This window comes from Phaethon aethereus (assembly GCF_964289735.1).
Source record: "Phaethon aethereus genome assembly, chromosome: Z".
Classification (NCBI taxonomy): domain Eukaryota; kingdom Metazoa; phylum Chordata; class Aves; order Phaethontiformes; family Phaethontidae; genus Phaethon; species Phaethon aethereus.
The window spans coordinates 69,106,797-69,134,386 of record NC_138577.1 but is presented as its reverse complement, the minus strand read 5'-3'; the positions used below and the strand labels follow the sequence as shown (position 1 = coordinate 69,134,386).

Genomic DNA, 27,590 nt, shown 5'->3' with positions numbered 1-27,590 from the left:
TATCCAGGATAACTGCACCTTTGAAGCATATTATTGCTGAGACAAAAATGCATTTCTTTCGTTTATTGTTACAGCTGGTTTGCTGGTCAAAACGTTATGTTGGACCCTACCTTTTGCTGACAAAAGCTTTCTTCTCTCAGATTTCCTTTAAAAGATGCAGCAGTGGTGTTATTTAGGCTGGAGAGTGTTTAGAATGGTATTTGGGGCGCAATGATGTGTCCTTTCCCTTTTGCTTATGTTTAGTACTTTTAAGTGTACTCACATGGAGTTACAGTGCTGGCATTACACTGTGCTCATTTTTATGGAGGCAAATAAACGATAACATATTACACTCCTCCCAAAAGAGCCATATCAAACAGCTCCACTACAAAATCGTTTAATCTTTTTTCTTGCTTCTTCCTTGCCTTAGCCCTCCCATCTACAGAGCATGAAGGTATAAAGAGAGAAACTGATCTCCTTCCAAGGAGGCTGGCTGCATCAGGGCCTGCAATGGAGCATTTCCACTGACCTTACCTTCTATGTCTCCTGATTTTGTCAGGAGACGCTCTGCTCCAGCTGCAGTCCTCCTTGCTTTTCCCATTTTCAGCAAATCCCTCAATTCTCTCACATTTCTTGCTGCTTCTTGTCTTGAGTTGGGGCTTGACTGATGCTATTAGAGCTGGTGGAAGTATTAATTTCAGCAGTCAGTGGAGGAGGCCTGTACTTACACAGCTGCTCTCTGAGGGCAGAACAGGAGGCATGGCTCTCCTTGCTGCCCTGGGTGACACTCCTCCGGAAAGCTCACACCTGTACCACCACATCCCTTTTGTGTGAACTTCCCACACCTGTGTGGGTCTCAAAAGTTGCCATCCTGTTTGGAGACTCTAGTGATGTCAGTGGACCACAGCACTCTCGCTCTCACAAAAACCCTTCTTTTCTATGTATTAATTAGCAAGTTGGTGCACTGTATCACATCCTTCTTTGCACTACCTGTGATGATGGTGCTGTTGATCCTTTCTGTCAGGGAGCGTAGTATGCAAGTCTTGAAGTTCTCCCTTTTTTTCCCCTATCTGATGTTAAGGATTTCCTTCCCTCGTCCGGTGAGGCAGAGGGATCCAGTACTTACCGTAACTGTCCTTAATTGGGTGGTATAACATTGTTGGAAGTGTGCTTGGGTCAAAGCCTTCCATGTATCCTTACACAAAAGTTACTCATGGAAGAGGAAAAGGTGCACGGTAGCTTTTTAATCAAGGCATGGTAAAATATGTCTAGTAGGGCTTCCACTCCTTGTAACATTTATGAGAAATTTTTAAAATTTTATTTGTAGAATGGCATGCAAACTATAGAGAGATGTATAAAGCATGCGACTAAGAAGAATTTCAGTGCTGCTTAGTATTAAAGATAGACTCCTTCCCTCTCATCAACAAGCCATAAGCCAAAATGGTTTCAGAAGATGTCCCATTTTCCAAATTTTCAGCTTTGGCAGGACAAAGGGAAAGGAACACAGCAGGAGATCAGATACTGCCGCTGCCAAGCATTAAGACATCACCAGTGCTTTTGGATGGTGGAAAATAAATATCACCATGTGTGACTTTCTGCTAGGGTAAATGACAGTAACACAGGGTTCGTTTATATTCCTCGCCAATTTCTTAATTTCTTTTCCTTGAAAAGGTAGAAATAAAATGTTTTATCCACACTCATGCACTCGTACTGTCAGGACAAAATGAAGAAATCCTTGTTCTAAGCATTTACTGAAAGTTGTGTGCATGAAAAGTTACGGATGTCTGCTGGCAGGATGCAGGAAATCGGCACTGAAATTGCCCAAGTGGTGTCATGAGGATGCCTTAGCATGTAAGTTGCTACAGAGACACGGCGTCTCCAAGAAAGCCATTAATAATCAGGTAGCTGGGAGGAGAGTTAGGCATCCAGAAGATGGTCAAACAGTGCAAACATGTCAGATTCAAGGGCCTGCCCTGGGTACTAATTGACATCATGGTTAGACATCCTCTCTTCAAGCCCTCAGTTTTCCTGCCAGATGTTTTCTTTCTAATTTGCATGGTAAGATGCTGGATTTGTTTAAACACCACATACCAACCTGTTTGGTTTTTTTTGTTTGTTTTGTTTTGTTTTTTTCCAATTTGAGATCTTTTCCTGTATCACCTCCAATGCCAAACTCCAACGCAGCCCCTGAGATCTTTGCATATGCCAAAAACACAGGGTTTCTTGATGACTGGTTTCAAAGAGGAAAGAAAAGATGTTGTGGTGATACCTCACTTTCCAAACTAGCTGTGGAAACAACAACAACAACAACAACAACAACAACAACAACAAAAGCCCAACCCGGCATGTACTTGCTGACTTTTATTCATCATGCCTGGGAATGGCTGTAGGAATATTTGCTGCACAATAATCTTCTCTCAGGACTAGCCAGAACCCATTTCCCTGGGGTCCTGCAAATCTCATCCTCCAGCCACCTCTAATTGATGTGGCTGAGCGAGCAAAACCCCTCTGCAGTTGCGGCTTAACCCAACAAAAGAGACATTTTGTGACAGGGATTATATTGCTAAGGAAAGGCTTTAACCCTCCAGCCAAAAGGCATTTTTTTTTGCCAATATAAGCACGGTCCCCACCAGGGGGTTTGTCCTGTAGCAGCTCTGGTGTGCTGAAGTGCCAGCGAGGGCTCTTCTTCCCTCCTGCCTTCCTGCCCTTACGCTGCGTGACATGTTAGGGATGGTGAGTTTCATATGCAGTCCACTTTCTGGAGGGGCACCAGTCAGAGTAACGCACAACTCACTCAGAGCTTGCTCGTTTTCTGCTGAGATCAGTAATTGATGTTACGGGTAGAGAACTTGAACGGAGAAGCACCGAGTAGGCACACCTGCATTTCCTGCAAGACTCAAAGCTGCAACGATTTCGAGTGAAATCAGCTTCCGCATGTAACCTTCAAATATTTCCATATTGCTGAATGCGTTGTTCTTGCGTGGTACGATTTAAAAGAGGATGACAGGAAATAGCGCTTAGAAAGTGTGTCTAAAATTGGAGAATGCAGATAGACACCGTATTTTGAAAATGCGGCTTTTATGATTCTCTAGCAGCTTCTACCGAATAGAGAGGAAGGTTTTCCTTTGATGGGTCTGTAGGAAAGAGGCCTACATAATATATAGTGTGTCCACCTCGGAAAGAAGAACAGCTGAGTCAGTCCCCCTGAGAATTGAAACTGTGGTTACAGGCAATCTAGCAAGTCTAAATCTGTGGCTTAGATCAAGAAGCTCCAGCTTCTGTAGTGAATAATGTGCTTTATTTTTATAAGAATGGGTGTAGGTTGTATAAAATTATTAGGGGAAAGATCCAGGACTTACTACATGAGTACTATGGCATAGTTATAATTTCTCCTTTGTGTTTCTGGAATAAATTTATTTGAAAAGCTTTGCTGTGCTACAAAATTGAAATGTGCAGAAGACGGTAACCTATTTCAATAATTTTATAGTTATGTTAACCCAGCATACCTCCAGAGAAATGGATTTCCTGAGCATGAAATACTTTCTTGGAAGTTGTACATTCATGGCATGTGCAATAGTGTGCAGTGGAAACATTTAAGCAAAATTTTCTTTGCTCAAAAAAGAAAAATCGCAGTAGGATCTTCCCAAAATAGAGAAACATCATCCGTTATTAAAAGCTTATTAAGTTAACATTTTTACAAACTGGTCTTTTTCATGGGAGCTGTTCCCGAAACCAGACATGCTGTTTTTGTTCTTAGCTGCAGCTATATGTAACAGGCAAACAACTTGCATTCAATAAAAATTTTCAAACATGTGCTAGGAATCAGTAATATTTGCTGCATAATTTCAGTTTAAGGATTAGACTCAGCTATAAGAAAGCAAATGTCCATGCATGCGCCAATTTGTCATTCACGAGGTTCTGTTTTATTTTATTTTCTAAACAGACAGGCATGCACACACATGTTAATATAAAAAGTAGAGCGAATGTTCATTTAAAATGAGGATGAAATTAAATCCTGTTCCAATTAAAACCTTGGGCTGAGCTGTGGTAAGGCAAATGAGGGGGACCTCTAAGGCGTTACGACTGTGTTTTGAAATGTGTCACTGAAACAGACTGGGATAGTTTAAATGGGCTATTTCCATTAGTCAAAAAATGAACCTTAAAAAACTGCGTTAAAACAAATGAGTCTTGGCAGGTCTGCGAACACACCAGGCTTGCAAAATGTCTGCAGGGTTTCTGCTCAGCCTTTGGGATTTCTGATTTAGGAGATTAAGGAAAACTGTCCGAAGCAACGTACAAAAGGGCGCGGTATGTACGAGTGCTGAGCTGCTGCGCAACGGCAGGAGAAGTGCGGGGTTCTTCATGATCCTCCCTGTGGCAGCGGTCACGGCGGTGGCCAGCAGCACTGTATCGATAGCCTTTGTCCCTCTCTGCCCCACAGGATGTGACATGTGTGCCGACAACCGCAACGGCGAGTGCCCCATGCACGGGCCCCTCCACTCCCTGCGCCGTTTGGTGGGCACCAGCAGTGCTGCCGCAGCAGCTCCTCCACCTGAGATCCCAGAGTGGCTCCGGGACCTGCCCCGGGAAGTGTGTCTGTGCACCAGCACCGTGCCTGGCCTGGCCTACGGCATCTGTGCAGCGCAGCGGATCCAGCAGGGCACCTGGATTGGGCCCTTCCAGGGAATCCTGCTCTTGCCGGAGAAGGTTCAAGCAGGAGCCATCAGGAACACTCAGCATCTCTGGGAAGTAAGTCATCATCTATCTTTCCTTGTCAAATTTGGTTGTTTTGAAGTAGACATTGAGTGTAAGGGTATGTAGTACTAGCACTGTTCACTAGCCACGGGGGGAAAAAAAAAATAACACCACAATTTAAGTAAGCCAACCCAGCAGATTTGAAAATGTAGCCAGCACAAGCAAAAGCCTTGGTGCACCGGAGGTAGCCAGACATGCGGCGGACACCTCGGAGCCCCAACCGGTTTGCATAGGAAGAGCGGGTTGCTGTGATGCAGAATAGAGAGACTCGGCCAGAGAAGGCTGAAGGCTACCACACACGGTGCTCTTTGCATCTTGACCTGAGAAATAAGAGCTGACGGAGCTCTCGGGTCACGGTACCGGCTGTATCGTCTTCGTCTGAGCGGCACGTGCGGGTTGTGATGGCGCATGGCACCGTCGCTGCGGCCCACAGGCAGTCCAGGAAAGCTGCTGAAACAGGGCAGGAGCCTGTTCCACAGCCCTGCTGTTTAGATAGCGAAGGTATTAGCGTTCGCTCCCCATTTCGTTCAGCTCTGGTCCTGCACTGACCGTGCATTCCCCTAATGACGCTTTTGTGCATTTGCGTGAAAGCCACTTCCAGCTCTCTGGAGATGTTCTTTTTTTTTTCTTTTTTTTGTATTTGTCACCATCTTAGAGCGGGTAGCAGCAACAATTGACATAAAAACATCCAGGCTGTCATAGCATGGTTTATTTTGCACTGAATGCTGACTGTGGTTTAGCAGAACAGATCACAAACCCGCTGTTGTGTTCCTTTGGCCGTACAGGGACGTCCAGGGCTGTTACTGTTCGTGACCATACACATTCCCTCCAGTGAAGCACTGGAGGCTTGTGCTTAGGTATCGTTTGTACGCAGATGCTAACAACAGCATCTTGTGGTAAGTTAATTTAGAAAGAAAAGACAGCACATGCTCATTTTACACACAGTTCTAATAATTAGTAGGCAACACTTATAATCCCTGTGTGTCAGTACTTCTTATTTACAGAAACAGCCTACCATCTGCCTAGTCTTTTGCCATTCATTTCTTCTTTGCTTTGTGCTGGAAGGTGTCATTTCCTAGTTCTGCTTCGTCTTCTGTAGCTGCAGCTTCTGCTCACCTCAAGAGAGTCAGTAGAAATATGCCCGTATATCCGCAGGTGGTTATTTACTCATCTAGACCAAATCCGAATCTTCAGAATGTAAGGGGACATGCTTGCTGGTTAGAAACCTGACAAGGAGTCCGTGAAGATGCAAAGGGTGTTATTGCTGTCTTCGGTGGCTATATGGGAGAAGTGAATGGATTTTTAAAAGATATTTGGCGTTGTGGAGCCAGCATGTTGTGTACAGCGCTTGCTCACAGAAAACCTGTGAATACTTAGGTTGTCAGCTCTTTGGGACTGATGGTTACCTTTTTTAATCATTATGTTCTGTTTTTGCATACTATCTAATATGTGTGATTTCCTTCGGTGAGGAGGAGCTCCTTTGCATTTCCTATACACAAACAAATAGTAAGTAACTATATAGTAAATAACACATCAGGGTCTTTGTCTCAAAGCATTTACCCAAAAGAGTCATTGTGGCAAGAGGGAGATTTTCACATTAAAGAGTAAAAGATCAGTCTCAGAACACACCTAAATGTACTCGGTAAAACCGGATGACTTGCAGTCATTGGGAGTTTTGTTGTTGCCTTCAGTGGCAATGGAACTTCTCTTGTGTAGCGAATATTAATAAATCGGACTTAAGCCTGTTCCTACCAAAGCCCAGGGATTATAATGAGAGCATTTTGGAATATGTCATTAATCAATTTTTTTTTAATGGAACACTCTATAATGATGTTGGAGATTTTACTTTCATTGTTAAGAGGGTTTTTGTGGTTTAGACTATGCTAATTAACAGAATATAGAATAATAAAATAAGCTTATCAGATCATAAAGTTACATAAAACATTGAAATTTAGCTAAAATAAATGGAGTTAGATAATTTCCCATTATCCTTAAATATTTATGTTATCAGTTTAATGTTTTTAATTATGAATCAGTTTTACACAAGTTACATTGTAAATATTGATAATACCTTTTTCAAATGGGCAAGAATTTTTTAACTTAATTTCTAATTAACTTAAAAATTGTTTTAAAGCAATGAAAAAAAAGAAAGCTGTTGAGGGGAAAGCCAAAAGCAAAGAAGAAAAAGATGTTAAGAACAAATAAGAAATAGTACTGATTTATGTGCCAGATTCAGACCATTGATGGGTGTCAGCTCAGTTTTTGTGTGGACTTGCTCTTCTGTTCATAACATACAACACAGATTTCCTGTTGACTAGCAAAAAGAATGTATGTATTGTAAGTGAATTATCTTAAAAATAATAATAAAATTTAGTTCTTTTGGGGGAGGTATTGTGGGCAGCTCACAGTCTCAGATTATTTCTGTTAATGGCAAAAATTGTTAGCAGAGAATCACATGCTCTAAGCTCTGGCTAAAAGTTTTGGCCATTTCTCATTTGTTTTGACTTTCAATTTAGTATGTTTTATCTATCAGAGGACTAATGTTTAAAAAAGAAAAAGTAGAGCAAAAGAAAGTAATCACAAAGTGTATGTGATTTTACAGAGATTATCTGTGAAAATAAATAAAAGCAATTGAAAGTATGCATCTGAATAATCTCTATTCTTTTAGTCTATATGGTATAGGAGTGTGGATTAAATAACTGTAAATGTTAAAGGGATGTCTCACCTTTGTCTCTATAAAGTTGTGGCTTTAGTCAATTCTCTTTCAACTGATCTTTTCAAGATAGCTGCAAACACAAGTATGTCCACAGATCAGTTATTCATCATTAGGTCTTGATGGACCTTATAGACAGAACTTCTCTTTCTTAGTACTGTAAATAGCATGCTAATACTTTTTTTCTCAGCACGGCAAAGTAAAGTTGATAGATACTAATTTTTGTTTACAGTTCTTTGTTTTTGGTGTACACCAGTTAAATAGAAGGGCTTTTGCAAAGACTTTTAAGCAAAGTTACTGACTTGGCGGCTTTTTTTGTTATCTTTGTTGTGGGAAACATCAGAAGCACTGCGTTTGATGTATAGTTCAACGTTATGGAAATATGGTTCAGTCTGTCTGCATGAGTGTTCCCACCATGCACTCAATGTTTGCTTTGTATGTAATCCATACAGCATAATGTACAGTGATTCAGAGTAAATTACATACCATTCCATTACCTCACAACAGGCCTTGACACCTATGGGTGTTCATGGGAAATTATAGAGTTCTCTTGCAATCAGCCAAGATAATTTTTATAACTTACAGAAAGATCAGACCTTCAGAAAGCCAAAAATATTAGTCATTTTTAGTTGTAGTTCTTTTTTTTTCCCTTTGGCCCACTTCAATCCAGAATTTGCTTGTATTTTATAAAAATACAATAAACTCTGATTTGTTTAAAACGAAAACAGAACTGGGTGTATTAAGTAAACACTCTCTTTGGTCATACAGGCATTTCTTCCAGCACTACTTGATAATATTTCTGATCTTTTTTTTTTCTTTTTTCTTTTCTTTTTTCTTTTTGGTGTAATGAGAACAATCCTTTTGTTATTGCAAAGAAAACAGAGACTTTCTCAGCAATTAGGTCTTACTGATGAGAATGCGATAATTTTCCCCTAATGTGTTTTCTAATAAAGAAGTGAAAAGGCACACTTGATTCCAACATATATGAAAACATTATCTCAATTATTAATGTGTCCTTACTCCCTGGAGATAAATTAATCTAGTTGCACATGGTTTCCCCTTTCTGTTTAACATCAAAATTTAATAAGAGTAGACTTAAGGAATGTATACGATATACATTTAAATTCTATTAGAATAAAATACAGAAGTTTAAAAGGCTTATACCTTTTAGTAGTCAAAGTTTTTCAGGCTCCAAACTTTCAACTGTGAACTCTGGAAATAGCTAAATCTGAAATGGTCTTTTCCCCTGCGAATGTAGCTTAGATGAAAAAACTTTTACTGCCAGACATATCAAAGGATAAAATCTTACAGTTTCCATTTCTTTATTTGCCTGATAAAGAGTTTGCTGTCTTCCTTGATTTTTTTTTTGTCAGAGGTCAATTTTTCTTTTTTTCTTGGAATAGCCCAAGAATGTCAAATATATTATTTCACTTTATTTTAACTTTAGTTAATTTAAGTTTTGCTTTTCTGGAAGAAATGTTTTTTCATAGTTTTTTTTTTTTTTTTTACAGGGATGGGCAAAATATATACATAGCAGGGCGTTCTTTAGTAATTACAAAATACTAAACCTGTGTTACTGATTTTCCCTTTAAATGGACAGGATTAACTGGCACTGCTAGAAAGTGTGCATGTCATGTACTATTGGGTACTTATCAGCCTTTTTGTGCCTCAACTGAAGTCAAAGAAAACACTGCCTTTGACTTAATCTGGACCAAGAACAGGCATCAGGCATTTTGCTGGGACGCATGCTGGCCAGAGTCCATGCAGTGGGACTGTACATTTCTGTACAAATTAATATGCAGAGAGAATCTTTACCTTTCAAATGAAGCACTCATTCTGGTTATGGTGATAGATTTGTATTCAGATTCTCAAGGCTGGAGTTTTGGACTAAATTCCCTGTTACAGTAAAGCACTGGGGGATAGAATTATGTGCATGCTGTAGTTCTATTAAAGTGAAAATTATGTTTCTCAGCAATCCATCATCTAGTATTCTAGACTGCTTGTCAGCCCTGTTTCAAATATGTCATGTTCATGAAATTCAAGTAATTTTGTCTTGAAAAACACTCTTAGCTATATTACTATCATATCTTGAATTATGCAAAGTAACAGCTGATGTCATTCTGTTGTTTTCTTTTGCCTTTTCTGAGTATTTTTTTATGGTGTACCACTCGTGTTTATTTTCTATTAAAAAAACATAGTAATTTTTACTTTTACGTGGAATTGAAGTTCATGTACTGCTTATTGGAAATATTCCTAATGTTGTGTTCAGTAGCTTGCTAAGCTGAAAGTTCAGTAAGAGCACATTCAGTGCCACAGCTTCTTTAATTTATGTACTTTAGAAGAAAATTGATCTAAGCCGCTATAAAGCAGCTTGCTAACATTAGTATTTCATTTTACCAGATAACTTTTGTAAGTTACAAACTCCTTACTTAGGGGCAATATAAAGTTAGCTTGATCCCAAATATAAAAGCTGCTTTGTGTTTAATAATTTTTATTCTTAGAAAAGCTAAACTAAATCTTGATGTTTCTTTTAGAAACTGTGATTTTTGTAAGACTTTTTCACACCTTTTCCTCATGTATCTCTGTGTCTTCTGTATGTTTATTCCATGTACACACAGTATCTCTTGTATGCCTGAGCAAATAAATAAGCTAAAGTGCAAATCCAACAAAATAAATCTAATTTGGAACAGGGACTGATTCTCTTCCTTTTTAACAAAGTGAAGTTTGTAATAAACTTTGGTGCAGAGTTGGATACGGCCCCAGAATCTCAACAGTGTTACTGAAAAAAATAATTCCGTGGACTACATGGAACATGCAAATGTTCAGACACATACTATTCCCAGAAAAAACAAAAAAATTCTAAATTGCCAGATCATGCAGAGACTGTCTGTTTTCCCATGGCACACAATCTCACCTTGGAGCTTTTATAACGTAATATGCAAAAATACAGAAAAGGAACCCAAATAAATACAAAAGCTCATTTCTGCCCTTATTTGACCACTGCATTTCCGTATTGCTGAAAAGTGATCCAATCGCCAGTGTTATGGAAACACTTGACTTTTTTTTTATTAGGTAGTAAAAACAATTTCCACTGTTGGATGAAACCTAGTTTGTAAAGCTTGAAATTGCTCTTAATTTATGATACCATGAACAATGAATTATTTCTATTGACTTTTGATTCACAGTGGGTGAATAAAGCCAGTATTTAATGAGATACATGGCTATCCAAAATGTGTTGCGCACCTGATGCAAATAATATTTTACTAGATTTGATAAGCCGAAACTGCAGCATACACTTTTCAGGGTGGTGGTGACGTTCAGTATTTTGCAGAACTTGTCTCTATCACTGCTTTATGCGTTTTGGTCCTCCAGGTTTCATGGTGTCAACATGCATGGGCTTTAAAATGCTGACTTTTAAGTAACCGCTTAACATAAAAGCTGGACAATTCATCCCAGGGTATACTTCCACGCATTTGGCACCTTTTTCAGATAAGTTGCAGAATTCCATTATCCAAATTGTTACACATGTGTGACAGAGGTTGACCTTTAGTCATGTCAATCCTTTTTGTGTAGGCCTCAGGCTCCAGCCTAATGGCTCAAAGCCTGATTTACTCACTGTAATAAGGGCAGGAGGTCGAGCAATTGTCAGCTTGCCTGCTCGTGCTCGTCTCAGAGCCTGGTTGAAGGCTGTTAACACAAAGCTTTTCAAAGTGAATTTACAACCACCACCACTGACAGAGGCCAATCAGTACACCATAAATGTCAGGTTAGTGAGATTGAGCAGTAAGTAAAGTAGTGGCAGCCCACTATTGGCTGAAATCAATTGCTAAGGTTTAACTGAGAACAGCAATCCATGTATAACTGCGTCGGCGGAGAGCAAGTCGGAAGGTGGATTAGGTAGAATTACCCACCAGCAACAGCCATGGCACCAAGCCCTGTATTTCTTCTCCTTCCATACGAATGGTGCCTGCACTGATGTGGTTCATAGTCAAAACATTGTTGGACTTGCCCCTTAGTTCCAGAAATAAGATCATTCTTTTTTATGTTGGGGGGGGAGGGGCGGGGAAAAGAAGAAAGGTGCTATCTTACCTGGAAAAAGAAGGCTGGGAGATTTTTTAATGTGTTGGTTCAGTAATACCTGACTACTTTTAGTTCTCAGTTACAGACAAGGCTTTTTCACAAGGAAACTGTGGCTTCTTGCTGTTGGCTTGTAACTGGAAACTATCACAGAATTCACTAATGAGTGATTATGTACCTGATGGTCTGAATATCCATGAGATGTAGTTACCCACAAGACTCAATGTTTTTATCATTTTGTGTAGTGACAGCTTGGACAACAATTCATTTGGCTTTGAAAGCATCAGCATTAAAATGTAGGAATCCATTAAAATGCTGTATGCCAGGATTTATAAATTAGGCAATTTCCTTGATTATTGCAATCATTTACAAAATTGATTGTCCCAGTGTGGTATAGGCAGATTTCAGCAATGATCATTGACAACAAGCACATCCTCTAATATCTATACTTATTGTTCCCTAAAAGAAAAGCCACTCTACTACGAGGTTATTCTCCATCTCAAGGTCAATTATGCATTGAAAAAGTCTACTAATGTAGAAGATCACACATCTTTAAAGGAGAACCACATCAGTTATTTATAGACTGTAATGATAGCCGGAACACTTATTTTTTTCTTCTGTTTGTAATTTGTTTGCTGACGGCCAAGGCATTCAGTTGAATCCGTAGTGCATATTCTCTTTGTGATCCATTATTGAAAGGTAAATAATTTTGGCAAATTGCAGCTGTAAATATTTATTCGATTGAAGATTTAAAAGTCAATAATGTGTTTTATTTGTTGCAACTTAAAGTTCTAATTAACCTATAGATATAGTGTATAGTAACTTGATTTGGGTCAATTATTTCTGCAAGACATAATAAAGACATTATGTCACAAAGCAAATATGCTCTAGGAGTTTTCCTGTATTAAAACAAATACAATAAAGCCGCAAAATCCTAGCCACCAACCACAAAACCGCAGTGTTTTCCACTTGCGTGAAAATAAGCCATATGCACAGTAAAAACCTATAAATACTAAACCTTAAAATGCAGGAGATTCTTTTTGCAAACCGTAGATGAGGTCCAGTCATAGCTGGCAACAAGCTAATTTGTGTCAGGCCACATGCAGATCATGATCTTCCAGGTCTAGTATCCTGCAGTTGTTGATCAGTCCTTGCTCAGACAAGATAGCCATTAATGTCACTGGGAACTTTGATTTAATGAGGTCTTCAGGCATGACTGAATAACACAGTATCACTTTAATCACGATTCTTAAATCATTTTTTCCAAGATAGGCCAACCATTCTTTCAGAACTGCAGAGCCACCTGGATATTGTCTGCCACCGTCTATACAACAACAGTAACACGCAGTTAACGTAAAAGTACCCTTGTATAAATGCATTCAACCTAAGGATAATATTTTACTGTGAAGAAAGGGAGGATTGCATTGCCAGTGACTGTGTAGTATTGAATTGTATTTAGTTAGATAAATATTAACATCAAAGAAAAAAATTTTTATTTTGGTATCTTGTAAAAAATCCGTAACTCATAAGTTTATTTTTTGTACTACATTGCATATTTGTTGCATGGATTTAGCAAAATGTACGTAAACAATTCCATATTTTAACAGTAATTCAACCTGTTACTTTCTGTGTAGAGACCTACTGGTGTATAAGCAAGCAAATTTAGTGACTCCAGGGGATTTCTAAAGATGTTCTGACTTCATCTCTGGAACTATGAAGTAGAGAAAAGTGGTTTTATCATGAGTACGAGAACCTCCTACTGAAATAGATGCCATATTCAGGGCATCTGTTCTTCACGTTGTTCACCTGTAAGAGAGCCCTGAATTTGGAAATAGAGTAATGGTCAGTATTTGTTACAGTCCTAAACTGGGGGAAAAAAAAGTAACCTTAATTAAGTGAAATATCATGTACAAAGCAAATGAAGTAAGCAAATCTAGTGTTCACAATTTTTACCTAGGCTAATCTTCCAGTTGTGTAAAATTCAGTATTTAAAAAAAAATGGTTTTTATGTACTTTTTGCCTGATGTCGTGTTAGCATTCACTGCGGAAAGCAGGGTATTAGTTTTTATCAATCTGGCAAAGGACTTTTATAGCAGAACAGATTGGTGACTGATACCATTTTTAGACCACCATTTTACAAAAAGAGCTTACCACTGAAGTAAAATTTTTTTAAAAAGTGTTCTATTTTCTGTTTTCTATTTCTATTTCTATTTCTAGTTCTATTTCTAGTTCTAGTTCTAGTTCTAGTTCTAGTTCTAGTTCTAGTTGACTTGAATTCTGTCCCCATTTTCATTGCTCCAGTAAAGGAAGCAGATGAAAGAGATGCACAATTACTTAGAGAAAAATGAGCAGGACTCAGGTGTATTTTTTTTATTTGTAAGATCAGTTGCTAATGATTCATTTCCTTCATCTTAATTTCCAATTGGAGATGTGAAGTTTTGCTGAGCTACAGATATTTACCTGGGTTTGTGTTAATTCATTTTATTGTGACAAGTAAGATTTCAGTGACAGCTATGGTAGCAAAGTGACGTTTGTCCAGGTCTACAAAAATTGTCTTTCAGAACAAACATTCTGAGAAGGATTTGACATTTGATGGCAACCCCCCCCAACTTTTAAAAAAATTTCATTCTCATCCACAACATGGGGCCATTCTCCATTTCAGAGCAGGAAAACTGGTGTACAGGCTGTTTAGGTTAAGACTGGTCTAGATGGCATGCATTTGGAAAGTTTAGGAAGAAATACTAGCATTCATCAAAACAAGTTTGTTTCTTTTTAAAAAATGCAAAAATATCATAATACTTAAGCAAAACTGATAGGTTCCTGAAGAAAAGTTTGATGTTTAACAAGACGTTTTTTAATGCAGAGAAGTGGGTTTGCAGATTAGTTTTTGACCAGCTCTAAGAGAAATGCACAAAAAGTTACACAGACTTACAAATTTCACTTAAAGCAAGTGAGAGTAACCCTTTGGGGCAGTTGACAAATTGTACCAAGCTAAGACCTCACCTGTGTTTTCAGCAGTGTTCTCTTTTCCATGGTCCCAATCCTGCAAATTGCGAAGTATCATACTCGGGCTCTGGCATTTCGCTGACGAGAGGCGCTTCCTGAGAAATTTGAGGTCTTGTTTCTGTGTTCGGACCAAAACTTCTCATCCAGCTGAACTTCTGTTGTTCATGGACCAATGCAGTTGTGTTGGGTTTGCGTGGCAAGGTTTTTGGGGAGGTGGGGCTACAGAGGTGGCTTCTGCAAGAAGCTGCTAGAAGGTTCCCCTGTGTCTGACAGAGCCAACACCAGCCGGCTCTGAGATGGACCCACCGCTGGCCAAGGCTGAGCCCGTCAGTGACGGTGGCAGCGCCTCTGGGGGAGCAGAGTTAAGACGGAAAAAAGTTGCTGCACAGCAGCAGCCGGAAGAGAAGAGTGAGAATAAGTGAGAGAATAGCCCTGCAGCCCCCAGCTCAGAGCAGCAGGAGGGGCAGGAGGGGCTCCAGGCGCTGGAGCAGAGGGTCCCCGGCAGCCCCCGGGGAAGCCCACGGGGAGGCCGGCTGTGCCCCTGCGGCCATGGAGCTCCCCGGGGGAGCAGATCTGCACCCGCACCCGGGGAGGGCCCCACGCTGGAGCAGGGGGTGCCCGAAGGAGGCCATGACCCCGTGGGCAGCCAGCGCTGGGGCCGGCTCCTGGCAGGGCCTGTGGCCCCGTGGGGAGAGAGAGGAGCCCCGGCTGGAGCGGGTTTGCTGGCAGGACCTGGGACCCCGTGGGGGCCAGGCTGGAGCAGCCTGTTCCTGAAGGACGGCACCCGTGGGGGCCAGGCTGGAGCAGCTGGTGAAGAACTGCAGCCCGTGGGAAGGACTCATGTTGGAGAAGTTCATGGAGAACTGTCTCCCGTGGGAGGGACTCCACGCTGGAGCAGGGCAGAGTGTGAGGAGTCCTCCCCTGAGGAAGAAGGAGCGGCAGAGACAACGTGTGATGAACCGACCACAACCCCCATCCCCGGTCCCCCTGCGCCGCTTGGCGGGGAGGAGGGAGAGAACCCAGGAGTAAAGTTGAGCCTGGGAAAAAGGAAGGGGTGGGAGGAAGGTTTTTTTTTTTTATTTAGTTTTTATTTCTCATTATTCTACTCTGATTAGATTAGTAATAAATTAAATTAATTTTCCCCAAGTTTTGCCCGTGATGGTAACTGGTGAGTGATCTCTCTTGTCCTTACTTCGACCCACGAGCCTTTCATTATATTTTGTCTCCCCTCCAGCTGAAGATGGGGAGTGGTAGAGCGACTTTGGTGGACACCTGGCCTCCAGCCAGGGTCAACCCACCACCAAGGTAGAGTTTAATTTGCTGTAATTCTTTCAATGCATTTAAAAATCAGGTAAGGAGTTTAGGAAGCTCAATTTCTGATGCAGTTTTATCACAAAGATAGCCAAAGTGAAGATGAACATTGATACTTACTTAAACTACACACTAACCATGAAGATGTTTAGGAAAAAATGAATGCCATATTGATGTTCATATCTCTGCATCAATGTTGTCTCATCTGAATTTCATTCTATTTTCTTTTCTGATCAAACCAGGACCACATTCAGGTTGCCTGGAACGAGAGGTAGTTTTTTAGGAATATTAACTTGCTTGGTTGTTTGTCCGGAATGGTACCTACTGCGTCCCCCATCTAGGGGTTTGGTGAATTTCCAACAGTGAGAGTTCTCCAGCAGAAACCGCATGGCCTGGGCTCAGGGGTGTCTCTAGCCCACCATATGTTGGAACATACATTAGAGCAGGCTATATATCTATGCCTGGGTGGGCTCAGACAGTTACTCTGCCAGAGTAGCTATTTGACCTTGGGGTCTGCCATTCCCAACAAAAGATGGCTGAGGGTCAGGCTGAGGTCTGCAGCCTCCCTTTCCTCCAAAGACGACGTTTGCCTGTCTCTTTTCTTAACCTTTGTAGGTTTCTGTTTATTTAATAAAATGTTAATTTTTATGCCCTAATAACCCAAAATTGACATGTCCCAGAGGCAACAGTATTGCAGAAGTTTTAGTTCATTGTTTGAAATAGATTTTTCCTTTACTTTTGAAAGGCTAATTTGTGTACATTTTCATTGCTGCCAAGACAAATCAGATGGCTTCTTTTTTAAAGATATAGCAACTGTCATGTTGGATCACTTTAAGGACTTTGTAGGGTCTTAATCTGCTTAATCCTTCATTCTGAGTTTATATTTCTTCCACATTATTACTTATCTCTTCTGAAATCTCACAGGTCAACATACTATATGCTATTCATTCCCACTCTATGGCCTGCATGTCATAGAGGCTGTATTTATGATCAGAAATAGCTAGCAATGCCTCTCAGGATGCTACCAATCACAATTTGAAATACCGATAGCCACTGAAGCAGTTTGCTCAACGCCTTCTCCCCTCTCTGAAGCTGAGCAGCACACTTCTTCTGTACCGTCCCCAGCCACTGGTTGGTGGATAGTTCAGGAAAAATGCTCCGTTCTCTGTCACATTTGAATTTCAGACCATCTGTTTTAAGGGATGAAAGATGTCAAGAATTCAAACTTGCTGCTGCATTCATGGAGAAAACAGCCAGTTACAGTCATAGTTAAGCCAAGGCAATTCCATGTCTTGGCAATAATTTATTATTAGAGCCAACCTAGTGAAGGTATGAACCACCGCGGTGTTTATTTTGCTATTTTTTACCTTTTCTTTCTTCTGTTTTATTAGATTTTTTAAAAATATTTTTACTTTTAAATTGAATTATTATTTATTTTATTATTTATTACTGTAAAAACCTTACATTAAAAATGTTTTTTGTGATTTCTGAAAATATGTGCATTTGTCTCAATGCTCTCTACAAAGAGAGCAAACATTCTGGCATTTCCTTTCTGTGTGGAAGGTGATTTAATTTGTTTGAAGAATTAACAGTATGTTTACTGCTGAGAGCATCCATTTCTAGTTCTAGCTGTCATCCCAATTTGTGGAAAAAAAGTTTTCTCTTTCACAGGCAAAGCTGGACTGGATGTACGCTAATATTTTGATAGTTAATTCCATTGCTTTATTTAAATAATGCTACAGTCAGTCATTGCAACTTGGTATTAACTTAGCTGGTAAACCTCTAAAAGAAGTAATGATGTTGAGATCTTTCTATGTAAGAAAAACTTTGTAGTGCAGCATCCAAGGACCAGATTGCCACAGACTAAAAGTCTGACTGAATTTCTCCCTCCTTCATACTCTTTGAAGGTCTCACCATAAAAATCAGAGAGCTAGATAGCTTATCTTCCACTTTCCCTCAGCAAATTCATGTATCTATGGAGGCTGAAAAAGTGGACCTTTAGATCATAGGGAAAACTGGGGCAACGGACCAATGCAGGCTGCTAAAACATGTGTTTGAAGAAGATGGGGAATAGGACAGCAAGGCAACGTAGTGCCAGGGAGTCTGGAGAGCCAGGGCTCTCTCAGACTATGACTCTTGTAGATTACTGCCATTCTTTCTCTTTGTTCTCAAAGATTACAGGTAATTTTACCACTCTCTCTCAAACCAGGCTAGACTTGTCTCATGAGCTGTACACTGCTGATGTACCTATTATTCAATTTTTGAGCTGATGATGAGTTGTGGATATCCCACAGAAAGTCACAGGCAAAACATTACGAAATGATAGCATTAGGAATTAATCGCTTTCTTCCTCATGTTCTCATGGTTTTCTGCTCTGGATTTTTCCCACTCTCTTGTTGATGAATTTAAATATTTTAGCTAGTTTAAGGTTTCAAAAACTTGCAAGTACTACAAAAATTCACACAATAGTTTTGTGACTATTCTTGAGCATGCAAAGCTTTTCGTAGAGATCTTTTCGTGTGCCCTTAGCATTGCACTAGGAAATATGATATCACACCAAGGGTGGGCCATCAGCAGGCACAACTGGGCACAAGCTTGCTATGTCTGTGGTCTAAGCTGACCAGACAGAAGCCTGCTGTGGACTGGAAGCCGTGTGGGAGTGTGTCTGCTAGCACAGTGCCATGTCCAAAGAGGAGCAAGTCCTAGCAAGGTTAATTGTCTTATGGGCTGAAACTGGATTGTGCCCAGGCAGTGTTTATTATGATTAGAGTGAGCTGGATCTCTTGTGCCTTCTGACATTGCTTTGTCCTGTGCCTGCTGGGGAAAATTTTTATGACTATTTGACTGACACTTTACTAGATTTTCTGAAAACTTAAAGATAAGATAGGCTTCCACTTTAGCTGCAGGTGATTTATCCTAGTAATAAGTGACAGGGCTTTTTAGTGACTCTGAGTCAATCATGAGCAAGTGGTGCAACTGCAAATACCAGAGAAGGTCTTATGTTGTGTGCTTTACACTAGGGCAGTTTTGCACATACACAGAAGCCAAGTCAATACTAGCATTTTCTACAACTGCTCACAAATCATACGGTTGGAAGTTGAATAGTTTCATATTAACGACTTGAAAACACCTAGTAAACTACACTTATTCAAACTAACAACCAAAAAAATCAATTGCTGTGCCTAACTATGATCAATTGGGTAAGAATATTCTTCTCTTGTGTGTGTGACAGCTATAAAGAGTTCCAATGGAGACCTGAGTGCTGTAAGCTCATCCCACATTGTCACTACATGATTGTGAGCTTTCATTTACTCCCTTCAACTTTGTTGGGAGCAGGTGGTGTTGAGGAGCTTACAGAAAGCACAGAAGGGCTTCCAAAATCAGGACTCCTGAGCTTTGTTCCAATGTCAGATTGCAGGATTTTTTAGGTCATTTCATTCTATCTTTCGGGGTGAACATACTTGCTAGTGAACAAAAAGACTCTAATGTTACTCCCCATTCCAGAAAAATAAAAATGGTAGGAGTTTCAAAGAGGGCAAATGTTTTAAATTCATACATCAGTCTCTTAAACTCTCCATCCTGGAGGAGGCTGCTGGAAAGGTACTAGGGGATGAGAAGAGAGACCTTGGCTTTGCACACGAGTATAAGAATTTGTGTTTGAGTTGCCCATGAGCATTATGGCATTTAACTCTCCAGAACCAGAGAACTGTGGGAAAAGAGAAGAGAGTACAAGGTGGCTGCAGAGGTGATCAGCTTCTGGGAAAAAAGCCTTTGAAAGGAGTTCTTAATGGAGCTTAATATATTTTCTTCATTATAGAAGAGGTTAGAGTTGATTTTACTTCTTTGTATGGACACTTACATATGGAAAAAAAGAAACCTGGCAGATGTGTGTTTCTATTCAATGGATGAGACAGGATAGACAAAATACCATGGCTAGAAGCTGAAGTTAAACAAAATGCGTCTCAAAAGGAGAAGGTAATTATGTTTTGCAGTAAGTTAAACATAAGAATATCTTACTAAAAGAGGCAGGAACCTAACTTTGACTCTTTAAAAGGTCATTAGATGTGTCAAGTTCTGCATCTTTGGGTTGGATGATCTGAACTTTTGCCTTCACAGTCTGTGAGCCTCCAAACCCTTTGCTTTATTTACCTCCTAGGCCATACATGAGGAGAGCAACACTGCCTGCATCTTCCTTGTAGCACTTTGCATAAAGGTTTCATCTTCAGTGAGGCACTTACTGGGAATTTCTTCCCTCAGCTGTCCAGGTAGATTTTGCTTTCTCTCTGCTTTTTTTTTGTGGAGTCAGAGAATTGCTACAGGGATCGGGCCAGGGACAGTGGTTTGAGGTTTTAGTCTCATTTCACAACTAGCATATTTGTTCCCTGGGCTGACTGCCACCAACCTTGCATGCTTGTCATGATCTCTGCAGCTTCATATGTGGCTGTCCTGGCTTGCTGGCTCATCTGGGCATTTCTTGCCTTAACAATGCCCTGCCATTACGGGGGCATCATGACACGCTGGTCCCCTTCCTTTTTTCTGTGCCTTTTCCTGGATGGAAGCTAATGGCCTATGAAGTGTGGTCTGGAGCAGATGATCGAACAGTCCCTTCTGGCTTTAAAATCCATGAAGCTACGAAACCAACCAAGAAAAGTTACTGTGTCTGTGGAAATCTTATCAAAACTGAGCTCTGCTCATTCTCCCAAGTAAGAGTTTCTGTGCTTATAAATTCCTCTCAGCCTCCTTTTCTGACAGAGTGCAGCACATCAGAGGAATTGTCTGATAAAGATGGGGGGAGAGGAGAGGGATTATTATAAAAGCCAGCCATGTGGCTTCTGCCCGGAAGTCTGCATATTTCCCCCATACATGAAGTGGCATATACAGACAGCAGCTTAACCCAGAGCTCCAGAGAAATAATAATATGGAAGAAAGAGCAACAGTAGCTCTGAATTTTCTTGCAATGATCCTATTGCAACAACACTGAATGGACATGCAACCATACACCACAACCCCCACAGCTGTCACTTTGGCAAACCTTTTGATGAATTGGATCTTGATATTTACAGAATCTATTAAAATACAGCCCATCATGTGTTTGTTTATATGTTGACAAGATGATGTACACCCTGTGGGTCAAGGGTGATGTGAACTGTTTTGGTGTTCTTGTCAAAGCAGCTAAAAAAAGAGCATTTAAATAATTTTTGTAGAATAATTGTCTAAGAATGTAAGAGCAACGTACAGAATTCTTACTTTGAACAAAAATCTCTACTGATCTGACACAAAAATCTGAGCTTGTTATCAATCAAAAAGACTTTCCTACTTCTTCTCTAATATGTTAGAAAATTGGCAGCTCAGATAGAAAAACAAATAGCAAAACTAAACAGAAAGGAATTGATTTAACTACTTGGGTGGTTTATCCAGCATCATATAAAATTTTTCACTTGGGCTTGTCACTTATTAAATATATTTTTTTAACAAATGAGTCTATGCAGCACACACATACAAAATCTTGCAATATTTTGCTATAAATATTCTAAGTCAGAATTAGCTTTATGAGGGTATCAGATGTATTTCTTTGAACATCTTTCATATGTGTTTGATTTTTCTTTGCAGTTATGAAGAAAAAATTCTGTCCAAAATTAAGTCATGTTGATCTAGCTGTCCTCAAAGTTATGCCTTGTAAATCCAAATGTGGCTGTATCAAGGGTGTTACCTGTGTAAAACCGGACCCCAAACTCATACACTGAAGGATTCCAGAGCATTTTCCCAACTTCATTGTATTGTTACTATATTCACATGAAGTGGGCTAAGAGCTAAGACAACCTATTGGAGAAGAGTCTTGTTCCATCTCACATTTTTATCACTTTTTTTTTCAGCCCTTTGGAGTCATGTGCCTCTGAAATAAATAATTCCTGTCCCAACATAAAGCTAGCATGTGGTCATTTCAGTGCCATAAAAGGTATCATGGAAGAGTGCAGATAAAGAAGATGAGTTTCAAGGGAACAAAAAATACACATTTTTCTCAGATTTGTTACATGCATGTTGTCAAATTGTTGGGGTGTCCAAATACTTCACTGTTTTAGAAACCAGTGGAACACAGAGTGGAGATGCGATGAAAAGAACACAAGATGACTGCTGGACATGAACTGTCCTGAGATGTTGTGCTGAAGAAGTGGTAGTGTTGGCCCTCGTCCCCCTTGAGAAGAGGGTCCTGAGAACAGCTCATGTTACCTTCAGCTTTCCTCTTCCTCAAAGGAACAGGCTGTGCTGGTTCGGCTCTGGTGAAAGCTTATTCCTGAGCCTTGGGGTCCCTCAAAAAGATGTCTCTTGGACCAGGTCTGGGAAAGGAAGTAGAAGAGCCTGTTCTTTTATTCATATTACAGGAAGGAGGTTCAGGGCTTTTCTGAGCTGAAATATTGTTAGCGGTTTTTTTTCCTTCTTCTTTTGTTCTGTATTTCTAAGACTGTTCTGGCAAAGAAAAGTGCTTATAACTTTGTTTCAAAATGAAAGCCAAGAGCCTCCTTCACATATCTGGGAAATTCTCTCGTCTTCTTTATTCTTTCATCTTGCCTTAACCTTGTTAACCTTGTTACAAAAGCATTACTTTAAATTTTTTTTTTTTTTACTTTTCTGTTGGGACTGCCAACAATGAACCAGTTAGAACTAGTTGAGAGGCTGCGGTCTACAGACACTTGCGAGATGGAGCTGAGCCAATACCACCAAAAGCATGCTCATCAGATGCTCGTGCCCTTTGCTCACAAAGGATCTATCTACCCTCTACAATGAGGTGTTGCACTGAGTTATTTCTGAATGAGCTATTGCATCTGCATGGCACAATATAGCTGAGTTTTCAATATTGTGAGCCTGGATTCATCATTGCAGTGTGCCAAGGAATGATGCATTAGGCTGCATCGTATAATGTTGGCAAGGTTTGAGATGTTGTTCTTGAAGCCACCCAATTCAGTGATCAAGTCTCTGAGCAGACCTCAGTGATTAGATTGAGTACAAGATGTCAGTGTCTTAGGAAGAAAAAAAAAAAAAAGTCCCAATTTGCCAGTTGTGCTGAGCCATTAATTATTATGGTCTCCAATTAAATGCCACCAATCTTTCAGGCATTTAAGCAGTACAGTGTAAAGCAAAGGACAGAGGTGAATGTGATTTGAAACTGAAGGTATAAGCAAAAAAATGCAATTGTCTTACATTTTATATTATTTTATTCTGATTTATTCTATTTTATTTATTTATAAACAGATAATAAAGGTTGCAGTGTGGTTTATAGCCCTGTAAGAGAGTCCTGAATTACAGACAAGTGTCATACTTGTATTACATTTTCCAGATTTTCCAAGTTTGTCAGGCTGAATGCTCTTTGGACACTGTTTCTGACAGTTTAATTAATTGTAATGGAAATACAACAAAATGTTCATGTCTTTAACTGTATTCTTTGGCAAGTTTTACATTTTATAAAGAACTTCATAACTCTAAAGAGGAAAAAATCCAGCATATTAGTTAAGCTTTTTCACTTTTATTAATGGTCTTTGTTATGTGCTTTCTTATGTGGGAAATAGACTTTAAGGCAAGAAGAATGAAAACAAGGAAGAACCAAAGAAGCGTCTCTTTCAGTGTCATGCTAACGGGCTCCCATGAGCCTTATGAACAGATTAGCTCCCATTCAGGGACTGTGCTTGGAAATAAGGAGGTATGGTACAGGATTTAGTCACTGGTTATAGATACATAATCCTCGGTCTTAGGGTCAGATGTTAAAAAAACCCACGAAAACAGCCAAGTTGCCTACTGGTAACTGCGGTTGCTTCCACCAGAGGCTACTAAGCTGTTGTCCATTGCTCCCTGGTGGTCTGCAGGACCTTGCAAAATGTTCTGCAGATTACGTGGAGGACTGAGTTCAAAGGGGTCTCACTAGGTGGTGTAATTGTGAGCTGTATTTCAGCACCATCATGACAGATGCTTTGCCTGACACAAGGCAGGACCTGCACCATGCCTAGCGTTGGCATTCCACTAGGATTTCCCCATACGCAATTCAGGACGTCTGTGTGCTCATCAGACACTTGTTTGCAAACGTCATCTTTGTGTACAGGGGCACTCAGTTTGCCCATGAAATCTTGTCACAGCTGAACGCGAAGTGTCAACGTAGGGTATGGGCACAGCTCACCTCAACAGGGTGAAAAACTGGCCTTCCCTGTAGCTGGTTGACTGTCTGGATAATAATATTATGGCAAGAGTCACTAGATGACACTGTTACATAGTTTCACACAATCTTTTTTCTTAGTGCCTGTGTTCAGTCTTTGAAGATATCCTGTACGGTCTCCTGTGTTTCAGTTCCCGTTAGTTTACACTGCTGCAAGCACCAGGACAATTTTCTGCCTGATTAAATCTTTTGGACTAGTCTTCACTGCAGGGCAGAGTTGGTCCTTCATTTTGGACAAGACTGAATATAAGTTGCAACCCAAAGACACAATTTGGACAGCAACTATTTCTCCTCTGTTAAGAAAGAGATCTGCAAAGATCTCTCCCTTTGGAGAACTCAGAAGATATTCACGTCCACCGTGGGACAAGGCTGTGGTGGCACAGGGACTGCTGGTTGATCTGGTGTGGTGCCTTTGGAGAGAGCAGGTCAGCAAGGGGAACCAACAGCTTCTTTACTGGCAGCCCACCTGCCCTCCCAGTTCAACCTGGTTCTGCTGTGGAGTGAGGGACTGTTTGGAGCCACAGTCACTTTTCATGTAGAAACCATGCTTTCCCTTGGCCCTTCTGCCAGCAGAGGATGGTCTCTGAGGTCCATCTCAGAGGAGTCTTAAGCAAAGCCCCTTGTGTCCTCCATCTGATAAGGTTGAAATACTTAGGTTCACCAGGCTCTATTATTTTATGCTGTCATTCGTGACCTCAAGATTTTGCTGCAATGCAAGCAGTGGTATGCAATTATTGTCAGGCTCCAGACATACTCATATTCTTGCCACTTGCATATTATCACAAGGCTTCCAGAGGATGATTTGAGGCATCCCAGCCAGTCAAGTCTTGAAATTAAAGTTGAGTGGAAGTGGCATGCTTTTTTTTTTTTTTTTGCTTTTAAACATGTGTCTGAAAAGCTTTCCCAACACAGTAATTTTGTGAGCAATATGACAAAAAGTGACTTTTTTTTTCTCTTTTGCTTTTGCGTTGCCCTGCTGGAATCATTTACTGGGTAGGAAAGGTCATTTTAGGGAAGCAGCTTTCAGCAGCATTACAACCACAGCTCTCCTAAAAGCTGCTGTTGCTGCTGTTCACTGTATCAAAAAAAAAAGAAAAAAAAAAAAGAAAAAAAAAAGAATAAGCAAGAAATACATTTTGTAAAGAAAACTGAAATTAAAAAAAAAGGGAATAAGAACAATATCCTTGCATAATTTCTCCTGATTTGTTGACAGCGTGCTTTCATAGTCCGGTTATAATGGAAGCTAAGGATTTTTAAGACTGATACGATGCTATACATTTACTTATAAATGTATTTATATAAAGAGGCTGTTCTTGTTTTGCTAGTCAAAAATGCACTACTCCAGTCATATTCAAATGTTAAGATGGTAAACATTGTATATACAATCTTTTTTTCCCTAAAGAGCATGAGAAAACAACCAATGTAAAAGCAATACAAATATGGCTGATATTTTCGAGCATTATCTTCAGTGAACTCCATCCAGGGTGCGGCCGTTCATAGCAGGTTGTATTTGCCCTCTCAGTCACTAACATTTGATATCAATAAGTTAAGTATCTGGTCTAAGTCAGTTAACCTTGCTTATGATGTATTGCCCTCTGACAGTGCCTGCTTCTCCCCCTTGTCTCTACAAGGACCCTGGGTAACAGGGCTCGGTTATACACTTAACCTTAGTTGGTTAATGCTACGTGAAATGAATCCCTCCTTCCAAGTCACCAACAAACTTCATTTTACACTGCGTGTGAACAAAGGAAATAATCAGTAGTGCCCCAATATTTATTATCAGTTTCCCCTATTGTAAATTCACTAAGGGCATGTTATATTGCAGCCAAAGGTGTGTCTGCACCTCTGGGCAGATACAAGCCAACGAGCTTTAATAGAGGGAATTATTTCAGCCTTATAAATAATGTAAGTCAGTCCAGCAATACTGAGCTTACCATGGGGTGCAAAACTCACGGTAAAGCGTGGTAAGTAACCTTAAGCACATCCCATGCTGCTGTGATTGCCCTGCTGTTGCGACCCAGATGATAGCTAATTTACACCTAGAGAACAGGTTTGCCTGCATCAGTCCCAGTCACTTTGATTGCAGTATAGACATGCTCTACATCAGTAGGATTTTTATTCTGTGATTATCCTTGATATATACAAAAGCAGAACTGGGCTGGTACCTTTTCCTATGCAATGCATCTGATATGTTTACTAAAGCAAAGGCTGCTTAATTTAAGCATTCTCTGTTTTGCAAATGCAGAGCCACCAATATTTTTCTTGGATAACATTTGTTCCCAACTGTAGCCACCAGAAGGTCAGAAGAAGTTCAAAATGACATGATGGAGTTTATCTATTTGTCTGGAAAAATGATCTGGCTATTGCTGTAGCAAGTTATATTAAATTGTTTTGTTTGCATGATATAGGATTTTTATATTAATGCCATATTTTAAGTATATTTATAAAACAGTCGAGCTTTGACTATTATAGTTCTGTGCAGTTTTATAACTGTGACATTTGCAAATTTACAGTAAAAATTATTTTGTCAGGGACCAAACATAGATGCATTTTAAAATAAAAACTTTGGATAATTGCATCATGATGGATCTTTTAAGTCCTGTTCATTTCTGCTCTGAAAGATATTAAATCAATACAAATCTCAGGATTGACTGTGTGCAATATGTGAATGATGTATGTGATGAGGTTTGGATTTTTTTCTCATTTTTGTGTGCAGTATATGTAGATGTGCCACTAAAGTTGACAGCATGTTTAAGCAGAGTTGCAACATTAATGGCATGGTTTACCTTGGGTGTAAAATGGGAATTGCAGTGCATATCTTCTGTAACATTACAGGTGAAAAGTGCTATAATAATTTGTTATAAGTGACGAAAGGTCTTCCTGCTCTTTCCCTCCCATCACCACAGTCATTTAAAAATCTGCCAACTATCTGTTTGCTGCTGGTTATTATTGTACTGACTTTCAGAGGACTTTCACCATAATTAAGAAACTGAGGCATAGGTGCTTCTCTGCATTGTGGAGCATGATGCCTTTTGACACTATGTGTAGTCCTTGCACGGAATTTTGTGTGTTAAGAGTTGCCCATGTCAGTATGATTTTGGGTCTGATTCATACTCTATTTACAATGTTAAAACCTTTATTAGAAGCTGAGGGTTTTTTTAGAATTCATTGATTTTGAACATTTTTGGAGATATTACATTTTAGAATGGGAAAATATGGCACAAAAATTACATTCAAATTTGATGAATATGAAATTTATCTACAATATAATCATGTTATTACTAATGATTTACCTGTAGTGATTGGAATTGATTCATTTCATAGTCATAACTATAGTGCTAGGAAGACAGTAATCCCTCCTTAATTTTCTCTAAATTTGATGTTACAGGTATATAAGTTAAATCTCCTGAAATGTTGAAAAAGTAGAGAAAAGTAAGTGACAACAGGAAATGTAAGTTTCTTCTTTCAGGACTGCCAGACATTCTGTATGATACAGGATATCCTGTATATATAGTGAAGTCAAATATGAAAAGCATACAGGGCACACTC

At 39.8% G+C, this 27,590-nt stretch overlaps 1 protein-coding gene across 1 annotated transcript in view; it reads left to right on the top strand.

The window, feature by feature from the left end:
- The window catches only part of PRDM6 (PR/SET domain 6), a gene marked incomplete at both ends in the record, with an annotated part of 72,919 nt that overhangs the window by 5,228 nt on the left and 40,101 nt on the right, over nt 1-27,590 (top strand). The window contains one exon of the mRNA XM_082012831.1: nt 4,421-4,728. Within this exon, the coding sequence (XP_081868957.1) occupies nt 4,421-4,728 (308 nt within the window). The remainder of the gene's footprint in view (nt 1-4,420; nt 4,729-27,590) is intronic.